Genomic DNA, 13,717 nt, shown 5'->3' on the forward strand with positions numbered 1-13,717 from the left:
CACAAAGGAGATGCAGCACTAGGATGTTGTTTTGAGTCTGCCGGTCCGTGGGACGGGAGTCGGGATGGATGATTTTCGCGGCGTGGAGAGGGCATGCTGGGGTGGTTGGCACGACAACATGCCGGCAAGCCATCGCAGCCCGTCGTAAACATCCGCAAAAGCTTGGACTACACACGTCCGCTTCCAGTTTCAACGCCGCAGCCTTTCATCTACGATACCCAATTTCGATTTCCGTTTCCCATTCCGCTATTCGCCCGTGCAGAGTAAAAGTGCGCGCTTGGTCGCAGGGCTTCAGACATTCGCTTGGTCGAGTTCGCGACTTTTGTTTTGGCGGCAGGCGCAATCCATATTACTTGTAATTATCGCGGGCCTCCATGACGGTCTCTTGAGCATCCACCACCACGCCCACGACCACCTTTCTTTGTTCTGTACGACGCATGCGGTTCGACTGTCGCGCTCGCCATGAGTTCTTACCTGACTGCCCCACGATCGAGACCTGGCCACTCCGCAACATCGCCCTCCCCGCTCCGCCAGACGTCCACAGCTTCCAATGGCTCCTCGAACCACTCTCAGTACCCCCCGAGCCGCTCGAGCACGCAGTCGAGCCATGCATCCAGCGGCTTCGGCTCCTTGTCGCACCGCCGCGGCCTGAGTGAAGCCACGGCTCTCTCTCGCCCGCGAACAGAAGACTACTTCGGATCCACAGAGACTGACCCATCAGATATGTATTCGAGTATGCGCAAATCCCTACGACCGGCATCGCCTGAGAAGCAGACGCCATCGTCTCCCGACAAGGCCTTGAGACCGACGACGCCCGTATATCCGCCATCGCCCGAAAAACTGCTACGTCCCGCAACTTTCTCGAATCCGCCATCGCCAGAGAAGCTACTACGCCCAGCAAGTACTAGCCCGGTTCGCAGCAACAGCCACCTGCGATCACACAGCGTCGAGAACCTCTACTCTCCATTCGACGGCCCCTCCTCGCCGACAGCCAAACCGCGCCCGCTCTCGCTAGCAGTATCTCGACATGATTCCGTACGCGCGCCCACCCGCGACCACTCCTCCCGACCGCTATCCGTCCACCTAGAACGACCAGAACTTAAGAGCTTCCAGAAATCTTCTACGGGACACCTGCGGACTCTCTCCAAATTTGCCGAAGACGCAAACGACGATGACTTTGCCATCAAGTCTCCAGAGCAACAGGTCGTGGGTCTCAACGGGCGAAGGAGGCTGCAACGGAACCCGGATAGGCAAAAAGCAGCTTCCTCATGGGGAAGTCGGAACTGGATGGATCAACAAAGGCAGTTCTTGCAGGCCTACGAGTATCTTTGTCACATTGGAGAAGCCAAGGAGTGGATGGAAGACATTCTTGAAAACGACCTACCGCCTGTTGTTGAACTCGAGGAGGCGCTGCGAAACGGCATCACACTAGCGGAAATCGTACAGTCCATCAAGGGACAGCCGCTGCGCATATTCCGCGACCCAAAGCTACAATACCGACACTCCAACAACTACGCGCACTTCTTCAAGTTTCTCGCCGAAATCGAACTGCCCGATCTCTTCCGTTTCGAACTTGTCGATCTCTACGAGAAGAAAAATGTGCCAAAGGTCATCTACTGCATCCACGCGCTCTCATGGCTCTTATTCCGGAAAGGCATCGTCGACTTCCGTATCGGTAACCTGGTCGGTAAACTTCAATTCGAGGACCACGAGCTGGAGGCTACACAAAAGGGCCTGGACAAGTCTGGTGTTAGTATGCCGAACTTCTCTGGTATGCAAGCAAACTTCCAAGTCGAGCCAGAACCAGAACCAGAGCCAGAGCCAGTCGAGTCCGAAGAAGACCGGATCGATCGGGAACTGGGTGAGAATGAAGATATAATACTGGATCTGCAGGCACAGATGCGTGGTGCTCTGGTCAGGATACGTCTTGGAATGCTCATGGAAGAGCTTTGGGACCATGAATACCTGATTGCAGACTTGCAAGCACGTATTCGTGGCGACTGGGCTCGACAAATATCCACCTACCGCATGGACATGAAGCGTTTCGCCGTCACTCTACAAGGTGCTGCGAGAGGATTCCTGGTGCGGTCGAGACTTCAGGGTGAGGAGCAGTTCTGGCACGCCAACGAGGCTCAAGTGTTGAAGGTGCAGAACCTGTTCCGGGGTCGCAAGGCTCGGGCAGAAGTTCAGTACACAAAGTCGAAGATTGAGCGACATGAACACGGCATACGGCAGTTCCAAGCGGCAATTCGAGGAGCACTTGAACGACTTCGCGTCTCCGACCGATACGAACAAACACGCGACACCGAACCAGCTGTTAAGCATGTGCAGGCTATGATCCGCGGTGCCCTTGTTCGCGCGCAAGTCGACCGAGAATGGACAGAGCTACGAGAAAACGAACCTCAGGTCGCGGATCTCCAAGCCGTCTCAAGAGCAATGCTTATCCGTCAATCCATGCGTGCTGACCAGGAAGGTCTCCGTCAACACGAGTCTATGATTACCCTGTTACAGTCTACCGCACGAGGTCTCCTTGCTAGAAACAAGGAAGCCGCGCAGCAAAAGAAGCTGGTAAGCACGAATGTTGATTGGTCTCGTCTTCAGTCCCAAGTTCGCGCCAATGTCTTGAGAAATTCTGTCCGAGAGATCCATCAGTTCCTCTTTGCCGAAGAACCTCAGATCACCGACTTACAAGCGGTTGCAAGAGGTGCAAAGATGCGTGCAGAAGTTACTGATATCCTCACGCATCTACACGAGCAGGAACCTGTCGTTCTGTCACTCCAGTCATACATTCGTGGTTTCCTTTCACGACAGAAGCACTTTTCTGATCTCAAGGCACTCAAGGCACAAGAACCGACCATCTTGGATCTCCAATCAGCCTGCCGAGGCTTCATGCAGCGCCAACGGACGTATGATACCCTCTGCGAGATCAACGCTCAAGAGCCTGAAACAGTCGACCTTCAAGCTGTAGCGCGTGGTATGCTGGCCAGGTTGCGGATCGGTATGCAGCTCGGCCAAGTGGAAGAACACGAAGAGGCCATTGTCGAACTACAGACCTTGGCGCGTGGCTTGATAATTCGTCAGAAATTTGCAGAGAAGCAGCAGTTCTACAAGGAGAACATGGAAAAGGTTATCAAAGTGCAGAGCTTTATTCGGGGTCGCCAACAAGGTGAGGCCTACAAGAGCTTGACTAGCGGAACCAACCCTCCAGTATCAACTGTCAAGAACTTTGTACATCTCCTCAACGACAACGACATTGACTTTGATGAGGAAATTGGTAAGCGACATTTTTCTTGCTGTTATGGCAACGCACTAACTGTATACCAGAGTTTGAACGCCTGCGTAAGACCGTAGTACAGCACGTACGTCAGAACGAGCTTGCCGAGCAGTACGTCGATCAGCTTGACATCAAGATTGCGCTGCTTGTAAAGAACAAGATTACTCTTGACGAGGTCGTGAAACATCAGAAGCACTTTGGAGGCAACGTGGGAACTCTACTCAGCAGCAAGGACATTTCCTCAAAGGACCCCTTCGATCTCAAGGCCCTCAACAAAAACTCACGCCGGAAGTTGGAGCAATACCAGGAGCTCTTCTTTGTTCTGCAGACCCAGCCCCAGTATATGGCAAGGCTTTTCAGGCGCATACGTGAACAGAGCTTGGCCGAAGGTGACATCAAACGTATCGAGCAGCTGACTATGAGTATGTTTGGACTGGCCCAGAAGCGCAGAGAAGAGTACTGGCTATTGAAGCTACTCGCCAGATCGCTGAAAGAGGAGATTGAGGGTTGCTCGAACCTCCATGAGTACCTTCGAGGCAACTTCTTCTGGAGCAAACTATTCGCCAATTACATCAGATCACCACGAGACCGCAAGTTCTTGAAAGACGTCCTCGGATCTGTCATTCGCGAAAACATCATTGAGAACGAGCACCTGGATCTGGAGAGCGACCCAATGCAGATCTACCGTTCCGCCATCAACAACGAAGAGCTCCGTACTGGCCAAAGGAGTCACCGTGACCCAAATGTCTCCCGAGACATAGCACTCAAGGACCCTGAGACGCGCGCAACCTTTATCCACAACCTGCAAGATCTCCGCGATGTCGCAGACCAATACTTCACAATGTTCGAGGAAGTGCTTCACCGCATGCCTTACGGTGTCCGCTACATTGCACAGCAGATGTTCGAAGAGCTACGTTTGAAGTTTCCCTACGAAGCACAAGAGCAGCTTCTACAAATCACAGGCCACTGGGTATGGAAGGCTTACATCCAACCTGCTCTGTTGCAACCCCAGCACTGGGGTGTTGTAGATCGCGGTCTATCTCCAGTCATGAACAGAAACCTCGGAGCTGTTGCCAAGGTTCTCAGTCAGATTGCCTGTGGTAAGCTGTTTGGTGGTGAAGATCTCTACCTGCAACCTCTTAACAGCTACATCACGGAAGCCATTGATCGGATGCAGGACATTTGGTCCAACATGATCAATGTTCGCGCCGCCGAAGCTCAGTTTGAGATTGACGAGTTCAACGATCTGTTCGCGAGAACCAAGCCAACACTCTACATCAAACTCGCAGATGTATTCGCCATTCACAACCTCGTCATCGACGACCTACCAAGTCTGTGTCCCTCGCAAGACGATCCCCTCCGCGAGATTGTCCGTGAGCTCGGTAGCGCGAAGAACAACGAAAACGAGCTTTTGCACGTCAGCACCAGCGAGATTACCTTGACCCTGAATCCTAAGTATCATGAGCAAGAGGGTGAGTTTTACCGTCCTGCACATCTTACAAGTACTAACGTTTCCAGATCCCGACTCCGCTATCAAATCCCTCTTCATGGAAACCAAGCGCTATGTCCTATACATCATCCGCATCCAGACCGGCGCCAACCTTACCGAAATCATGACCAAGCCCATCACTCCCGACGACGAAGCCCGCTGGGACGCCCTCGTCAACGAAGAAATCATCGCCCAGCGAAGAGACCGCTCACGTAAACAATCCAACATCGTCCGCTCATCCGCCGCATCAACCTACACTCAGGACATGGGAGCCAACTCTGTCCTCGACCTTGACTACCCCACTCTTAAACAATACTGTCTAGAGAATATGGTGCAACTCCAACGCGCAGGCCGCATCTCCCACACGAACAACTACCAGGATCTTCTCAATGCAATTGCAGTCGACATCCGGACGAAGCACCGCCGCCGTATCCAGCGTGCTAAAGAGTTGGAGGGTGTACGAACTACACTGGCTGCTTTGGACGAGAAGGCGCATTTCTTGGAATCGCAGTTGAAGAGTTACAACGACTACATTGAACAAGCCATGGTGACCCTACAGTCCAAGAAGGGCAAGAAGAAGTTCCTCCTCCCTTTCACCCGCCAATACAACCACCAGCGCGAATTGAAGAACTCGGGCCGTGAGTACCGCTTTGGTTCGTTCAAGTACTCGGCCAGGAACTTGGCCGAAAAGGGCATCCTGATCTCGTGGTCTGGATACGACGAACGCATGTGGGACCGCTTGGACATTACTATTTCGTCGAACCAGACGGGTATCTTTGAGATTCAGGGTAGCCAGGGTTCCATGATGATTCCAGGTGCTTTTGCAGAGGTGCCGCTGGATGGGCTGCTGCAGGCGCAATTTGATAATCATCAGTTTATGAACTTGTTTGGAGAAGGTGCTGGCAGCGGTGGTGGTAAGATGATTGGAAGTGGAGCGGATGGAGTGGCGAGGGTTAACGTTAATTTGTTTTTGCATTTGATTTTCAAGAAGTTTTATAGGGATGGATAAAAGACGTTCACGGCTGGTCTTTTTTTTTTGATTTTCTTTTCTGCTCATGGCATGGGATAGGGTTGGGGGTGTTTTCGGGCGGTGTAGGAAGGTGTGTGGCGGGAACTGTTATACCTTGTGGTTTTTTTCCTCCTTTTTTGTGTCTTGAGATGCATTTCATGGTCGGGGAAAGGTGTTGTTGGTTACGACCATGATGATATCTTGTCCGTCGGTTGACGTCTTCTTTTTCTTCTTTTCTTTTTTGGAAGATCCTTACTTTTGAGATGATACATAAATACCTATCTTAGCATCAATACATTTTACATAATTTGTAAATGAACTTGTGCATGTCATTCATCCTATGGACGATACAGACTTCTTTCCTCTAGCTATGGAAACGCCGACCAACGTCAAAGAGACAACACGAACTTCTCTCCAGCGCGAATCTTGAAGTGCAATCAGTGTACAGGCACATTAGAGACATTGTTGCCGGCTGCAGAATGTGTAGGAGGATATAATCGCATATATAAGCCTACCAAGCTAGCTAAGATGGGACACGACCCATATATACTTCGTCGTGAGTAAGAAGAGCACGCAGACGTCCCGACATCGGTTTTCCCAACACAGGAACCGGACGCAAGATGTAAGAGTGTGAAAGAATAGCGAAAGAATACATAACGAGCGTTGCTTGCTCCCGTAAAGTTTGGCGAAGAAGGAAGAACAGAATTGAGAGCCGATGGTGATATGACGCCAGCGAAGTGAACCTCCTCCGCTTCTTCGACGTGCCTGTGTCTTCACCATAGCAGTAAACAAATGGCCAGCCTGCCAGGCGCGGGAGGCCGCCATTTCCGCCGTCGCGGCCTGGTGCATTGCCATTCCAAGGGCCTCGATGGCCACGCGGCCGGAGCGTCGGAAGGCGTTGTGGCTAGATAGCTCTTCGGTGATCCTAGGAAGGCCTGGACAACCACTTATCCATTCATGTGCACCCTGATGCTCAGTGAACTTGCAATAGGATTGTTTGCAGCAGTCCAGGTTATCGCGATCTGTTTCTGAGAACTCGAGTTTCTGTGAAGTGGTGAAGGGGGATTCTACAACGCCGTACTTTGGGTTTGTCGGGGTAGTCTGTCTATCCGGCAGCGATGCCATGGATGACTGGTCTTTGATCTAGGTTGGGTACATCGTGTACTGCTTGTTGCATGCTAAAAGGTCTTGTTGAAGTGTGTACTCTCTGTACCTCGCCTGAGGTTCTTGGGGGTCGTTTTCGGAGAGGACGAAAGTGTTAGAATCTAAGTTGTCCATAGCGTTATATTCATCGCTTCAGGAATCTTGTCGAACGGCCGGATCTTTTGCAGAGGTACCACGAGTGACGACATTCCAGCTGCTTGTAATTTGGAGTACCTCCGCTGAAGACGCTGTTCTCAGGATGCGGATTCGGAGTAAGAATCGGGACACGTCGGGCGAGGAGGACCAGACGTGGTCGACGGGGTGAGCGGTCCATTTTCCACATTTGTCCCTGCACGGCAGTGCCACTTCGACCATTGTACAGCTCTCCAATGATGCCGTATTGATACCAGATACTATGACCGCAGTGGCAATGCACACAGGCTAGCTCGCGCTCGAAAGCTCGTGGTCATGCAGAGCATCCTGGGCGCATTTAACGAGAGCTTGTTGGCATTGTGTGAACCTGACGTCCTTAAGAGGCGTTGTACCGATTGAAATCGTTATCGATTCTGTAAATCTTCAGGAATTCTCCACGAAGGTTGCGGTAGACCCCAACAGGGGGCTAGTTTGGCCAAAAACTCTGGATTAGTTTTGAGTAGGCCTCTTCCTTATTCTTACGAATTTGAAGGTCCCGTCGTGCAGTTCGAGAAAGCGTGAAGGAACATGGTAAGGTATGGTGAAAAGCAATCACCGAGACTTCCAGTGCGAGCGTAATGATTGACCTTTCGGCTGTCGTCGAGGTTTTCTGGTTTGATGACCCGCGACGAGAGAGTGAGATCAACAAAAACTCTGGGGGCGTTCGCGCGGGCCTTTCAATTCCTATTTTACCTATGGCTGCTGTTCGCAGACGTCGCCATCGCCATCGCCAACATCCCGGTCGCCAACTTATCGTTATCGAGATCGATGTCGCATCTTCTGATACCATCCAACGCGGTATGCATCACAGACTATCCCGGCGCATATCCGCAGTGGCATACAAGGAAAGGCTGAGAAACACATAATTTGGGCTCGAAACCGCCTTCACGACGGATGAGATGATAGCCATACTTGCGTCCCTACACCCTAAACAAAGCCATGAGTCGCTCCTTGAGACTCTAGTTCGTTGCAACGGTTCTATCGAACAAGCGAAAGAAGTCCTCGCAGAAGAGACCTCCATGATCTTCGTAAGGCTTTGATCACTGGTCCTTGGTGTAGGTTCAATGTCGTATCTCGTGAGAATCGTGCCGACCGAATCGGTGTTGGTTTCGCATCCGCAGCGTGCGACCGTGGATAGAGAATGGGTATAAACATTGAGGCGTAGCTCGGGTGGTAGATCGAGGAATTTGTGGAATTTCAGTCCATAGACCCAGGCCGTAGCGGAGGTAGCAGCTCCGGCAATGGCATTGAAGTCGATCATTGTCGCATCATATAGATGATTGTTTTCCACACAGCTTTTCGGGATGAATAAGCGACATTGCTCATTGACACAGTAGATGTGAATGGCGTGCGGCGTATAGTATTTTTCCACTTTGAGTGAATAGGCTCCGCATGTCTTGGGACCAGGAAGCATACCGTTCGATACAGCGCATAGCTTCGCGCTGGCTCTTGAAGAAATGGTCGATACCGGATATCTGCTCGAAGACCAAGTATGCCATTGGAGGTGATTTTCGGCGGGAAGTGAAGGTTAGGGTTCAATCGTATCGTATAGCGATGGTCGGACGTATATGCCGTCAATATACACTTCCTCCAGGCTACTACAGTCGAAAAGTGTCTCCAGTTTGAAGCGATTGATGACCTCAGGAAGGGGAAGCGATTAGTGGAATCGTTGCATATGCTTACCTTGTCGACATTGAAGGTCATGTCGAGCTTGCGTAGGTTCTTGCAAACGACGGCCAAGTCCAAGCTTGCTGTCGATACTGGTGCTTGTAAGTCACTTTGCTAGAGCTCAATGCCGTGGGGGTATGTACGTGAGGGCTGTAGCGGCTTACGAAAACGAATGTGCGTATTCGTCATGGCACGATGTTGTATACCATGGTTCCGGCTTTGACCCGTTCGTGGTGAACTAATGAACAAGCATAGCCGAACTGGTAGCGAATGTGTTGTTCGGCTCTGGTGAATTGGAGGATTGGAGAGGACATGACGTTGTCGTCGACACAGTCTTTATTGTAATGAGAATGCATGTTGAAGTCGAGAGTTTGTTCCGCCAGGCGACTGCAATATGCTTGCGGGTTCTGGCCCCAAGGGGAGTTTTGGCAAAGAGAACAGTGGTACAATGATGGAGGTAAATACGAGAAGAGTGCTGAGAAGATTACGATATGCATGGTGGATGTGAGTAGCAATGAAATGGTACAACCTTTGAGGTTGGAAGTGAGCGTTGGAGTAGAAGTGTTCAGGACTGAATGGAGGTGTTTTTATATGGGCAATACACTAGTGGGTGTGGTAAGCACAAACGACAATACATGAGATGGTACCTTCTCACAGTTAGATCGGCTGATTGTAAAAACAACAAACCTTTATAACCTTCCTTCCTCTAGGGTGGAAGCCGACGGGCAATGTTGGCAGGCACTTCAGGTGTCGTGATTGATCGTTGGTGTTAGTAGAAGCTACTCAAGAGTATACTATGCATTGCGGAAAGTGTGCATGGCTCGTAGTTTCTGTGTCATGGATAATCAAGGGATGTACCATAGACTCTTAGTTGACACTGAACACCTTGTCAACGACAAAGGACTGGCAGCCTCTTTCTCGGTCGGATTTACGCTCTTGATTTGCCGCAATTGCCCGTTCAATCTCACCTGCAAGCCGTTCTGGGAATAGACGAGGTATACGATCGGTCTGATCACAGCTAAGATGCGGGGAACCAATCTACATATATACAAGACATATCAAGCTTCATTCAAGTACGGGTTTTTACTCGATTTGAATGGGATCGTCCTTACTTCCAACCGCTACTGCATTCCAGTCACCCTCACCATCAGTCGACACCCTACTGGGGTCATTCTCCTCAAGATCCGTATCCGCTGCACTTGGGATCTCTTCGTTGTCCGACACCAGTAGGCTCGGATTATCCTCCTCGTGATCGGTATCTGTTGCGCTTAGAATCTCTTCGCTGTTCGACGACGATATGCTCGAGTTATCCTCAGAGTCTGTCGTTGCTGCTTCCACGATCTCATTGCAGTATTCTCTCGTTTCTCGATCTTTCGAATTCTCTGAACCTTTCACAATCTCTAACCAGCTCTCAGCGGTCTCTCTCAATTTATTTCGGTGATCAACAATATTTGCACCAGCTCGAATCATTAGTACGGTTGTTAGAGCGAGCTCTGAGACCTCCTCTCCGGACAGAGGATCATCGTTCGCGTAGCCCAAGTAGATACCCTCGGCAGAATTCATCCATTCATCCCACGGAGTTGTGTATGAATCCTTAGGTATTCCCATATTGTCATCAAAGACGAGATGATAGTATAGTCTAACGAGAGATCCATTTGGATCACATCCTGATCGAAGGAGAAGATCGACGATGGCTGTCGAACATGGCGTGTCGCGTGCAAAGTCCAGAATACCATACATAAGAGGCTTGGCGAGTGCATGATACAGGAGATTGAAGCGCACTCTTATAGACATTCCATGGGATCCCAATGCGTATTCGGTGTCCAATCTGCTTTCATCATAATCCTTGAAGAAGGAAGTCAGATCAAACTCGACGGCCAGCAGAATAGATGCATCGGCTAGAGATAAGATGTCCTGACTAGGGCCAAAGACTGGCTCCGCATTGCCCCGCTCCCGCATGAATGCAAATGCTACACGGTTAAGTAGGTGCGGCAAGTTCCATGGTGAGTCGTTCTGCACCTCCTGTAAACAGTAGTAGGTCTCCTGCGCAAATCTCTTCTCATGTCTTATGCTTTTATCCTGAAGAAACAGATCATAACAGGACATGTAAGCCAGAACGGTAGTAGCGTCGAATTGTCGGTCGTCGATATGCATACAGTCCAATGTCCAAACGTCTGGGGTATCGAGAAACTCGAACACCGTGCGATGCATGAAGTCGACGCTGATGGGTATCTTGGACTTGGGGTCTCTTTGAACCTCTAGGAGTCCTCTGCATCGACTACGCAGGCGGCCTTCCAACATTACACATTTTTCAATCCGGTCAGAGTGCTTGACTGGGTAAAATTTGTCCAATTCGCACAACTTCATATCTTTCTCGTGAGCCCAGGCCAGCGTAAAAGCTGAGATTTCGGAACTCAGCCGATAGCGCCTAAGATAGCAAAGCTGCAGGAGTTTGGCAGCTTGTTGAAGGAAACGAGGGGGAAGACTGTTGAGTATGTGGCGAAAGAGACTTTCGAGTTCCGGTGGCAACTCTTCCACGCGACGTTGAAGCTCCTCTGCGTTGTCGAATGCCTCGAAACCTTCAAGCAAAGTGCGGCAGGCAAGTACGACCCATAGAAATACACCGTTCGCTTTGTTTCGTATGTCATCTATCAGACCTTCCACAGTCATTTCGCAGAGGTAATTGGAATCGGCAACGTAAGGGTGTGATCGTACAATGTCGTTGATGTACATCTCAATGTCGGGTTTCGTGAGATCCTGTAGTCTCAGCGTAGGAGCCGAGGAGAAGGCTGCTACGCATGTATCGATGGGTCTACTTGAGACCAGAATCTTGATATTCGAACTGGTGACTAGGCTTTTCACAAATGAGATTCCATCTCGAGGGTTGCCAGTGAACTCATCAAGACCATCAATGAAGAAAGCAAAAGCTCCGGTCGTTGTCGCTGCGCCGAGTCGCTGGAATGCTGTCTTTGTTTCGATATTGGTGGGAAGTTGCAAGTCAACACTACCACTCTGTGCTTCTTGCCACATATTTGGAAGTACCGTAGAAATCAGTGTCGGGTTTTCTGTCAGCACATGATGTAGTAGTCCTCTTGCAAGCCCTTCTTGCGAATTCTGCTCGACAGATCCAATATTCCACAAAAAGAATGGCGCCATTGTCAGTTGCCTGCCTCTCGCCCATATCTTCAAGTCAGATATAACCTTGGGATGACCGTACAAAAATTTCTAAATGTTGGTTCTTAGAGTTCTTTGTAGCACTCACAGTCGATGCGACGTTACGTACCATCAGTGTAGATTTTCCACTGCCTGGTTTACCAGATATCCAGTAGAAATCTCGTCCAGATCGCAGCCATTCACCCAGGTCATCCCAGACAACGTCGGAAGCGGGCGGATTGATAGCCCAGTTGAGAGTGTGGAGATGGGCTTCAGCAATGTTGTTCTTCCTGTCATCAATAAGACGGAACCAAAGGCGGTTGAGAATCAACTTCGCGCACTGTCGATCAATAGTCTGTTGGGTGATGCCGGCGAGATCACGATTGTCGCTTCCTGAAGCATGCATGATGATTCTTAACTCGCGGACACTCTTCAGTCCTTGGATCTCGTACTCTAACAGAGCACGAGTAGGTAATTCGCCGGCTCGGGGTGGCACAGCTTTGTCTATGTCTGCTATAAGATCCGATAACTTTCGAATTAGGCCTTCGAATTGATCTTTGTCTTTGATAACCCACATGATCCTGTCCAGGCGGGAGGGTTTGGCCATGTAGTCTCTATCGGGAAGCGGATGTAAGGGGTCGTTTTGATCTCTGGAACTGCATCGCGCACGTTTGGGCGTATAATCATCGCCTGGGTACTGGTTAGAGCTCTGGGGTTGAGACAGTTCGACATCAGATCGCTGTCTCTTAGGCTTGCGAATTTGGCCTAGCAAATGATTTGGGAGCCGGCGTTGATCAGGCTGTGATGTCAATGGTTTGCGCCGCGAACGAAAACACAGCGACTTTTCCCGCATCTGGGACATTAATCTGCCACTAACCACTGTTTGAGGATCAGTCGTTTCGTGGGAATCCGTCGGTCTTACACCGTACCGTTGCTGTAATACATTTCCGTTTTGTAGAAGCTGGCGGATGCAGTCAAGACCTTTGTGAATGACGGGTCCAAGCATCGGATCGTCCAATCGTGTATCGTGCTCCTTGGCCTCGTAGAGCCTCAATCGTTCTGCCCACTGCAGTAGTATAGCCTTTTGAAGATCGAGTCTCGTTGCGAGTAGTATGTAGTCATTCTCCATAGATCTGGCGGCGCCGATCTGGGAAAAGAGCTCTATGCAATCCTCAAACACTCCGATGAGTGCAACAGCACCTATGACAACGCCGGCGACTTCCATATCAGAGGCCAAGGACAGTTCCCACTGCGGGACTTGAAGACTGGATAAGCTATACCATGCATTAGTGCGCCGACGAGGGATAATATTGTGATCACTTTCAGCATACCTTTTGGTAGGTTGTGGTGTTGGCACCGCTAGGCGCAGCCAAGAAACCTCTCGAGCAGTGGCTCTCGAACAACAAGCGATCACGGTCGCGTTTTGACCGCGTCGGGGTATTGGGGCTGTGCTATTGCAAAAGCGCAAAGCTGTGCAGCAGATCCAGCTGTGTTACGCGTGAATCTGCCTAACCTCTCGACCGCGTGTTCCCCAGGAAGACGGCCTCCGCTCACTGGCTGTAGGTTGGTACACTGCAGGCGCCACTGACCGCAGCACTGCAAAATCGAGCTCTGCCTTCGCAGAAGCAAAGCTGGATCATCTTGACTGGATGGCTGCGTCTGATCATCAACGAGTGGCAATCTGTCCTCACAGTCAGCAGGCTTTAGGACGCATCCGAAGTTTACAGCCATTTCTGAGTGGTGAAGAGTTGCGTGTGATTGTTACTGCTGTTGGTGTTGCGTGATGATG

At 50.5% G+C, this 13,717-nt stretch overlaps 2 protein-coding genes across 2 annotated transcripts; one reads left to right on the top strand and one right to left on the bottom strand.

Moving 5' to 3' along the window:
- Positions 1-462: 462 nt before the first annotated feature.
- AA0111_g8201 (Ras GTPase-activating-like protein) lies at positions 463-5,772 on the top strand (the record flags this gene model as incomplete). Its single annotated transcript, XM_028654623.1, has 3 exons — positions 463-3,274; positions 3,325-4,746; positions 4,793-5,772. 3 exons carry the CDS (start codon positions 463-465, stop codon positions 5,770-5,772), a joined length of 5,214 nt encoding a protein of 1,737 aa, XP_028504196.1.
- A 4,086-nt stretch (positions 5,773-9,858) lies between these two features.
- AA0111_g8202 (hypothetical protein) lies at positions 9,859-13,153 on the bottom strand (the record flags this gene model as incomplete). Its single annotated transcript, XM_028654624.1, has 3 exons — positions 9,859-12,000; positions 12,059-12,727; positions 12,806-13,153. The coding sequence occupies 3 exons, from the start codon at positions 13,151-13,153 to the stop codon at positions 9,859-9,861; spliced, it is 3,159 nt and encodes a 1,052-aa protein (XP_028504197.1).
- Between the last annotated feature and the right edge of the window lie 564 nt (positions 13,154-13,717).

Source organism: Alternaria arborescens, assembly GCF_004154835.1.
Source record: "Alternaria arborescens strain FERA 675 chromosome Unknown contig_20, whole genome shotgun sequence".
Classification (NCBI taxonomy): Eukaryota; Fungi; Ascomycota; class Dothideomycetes; order Pleosporales; family Pleosporaceae; genus Alternaria; species Alternaria arborescens.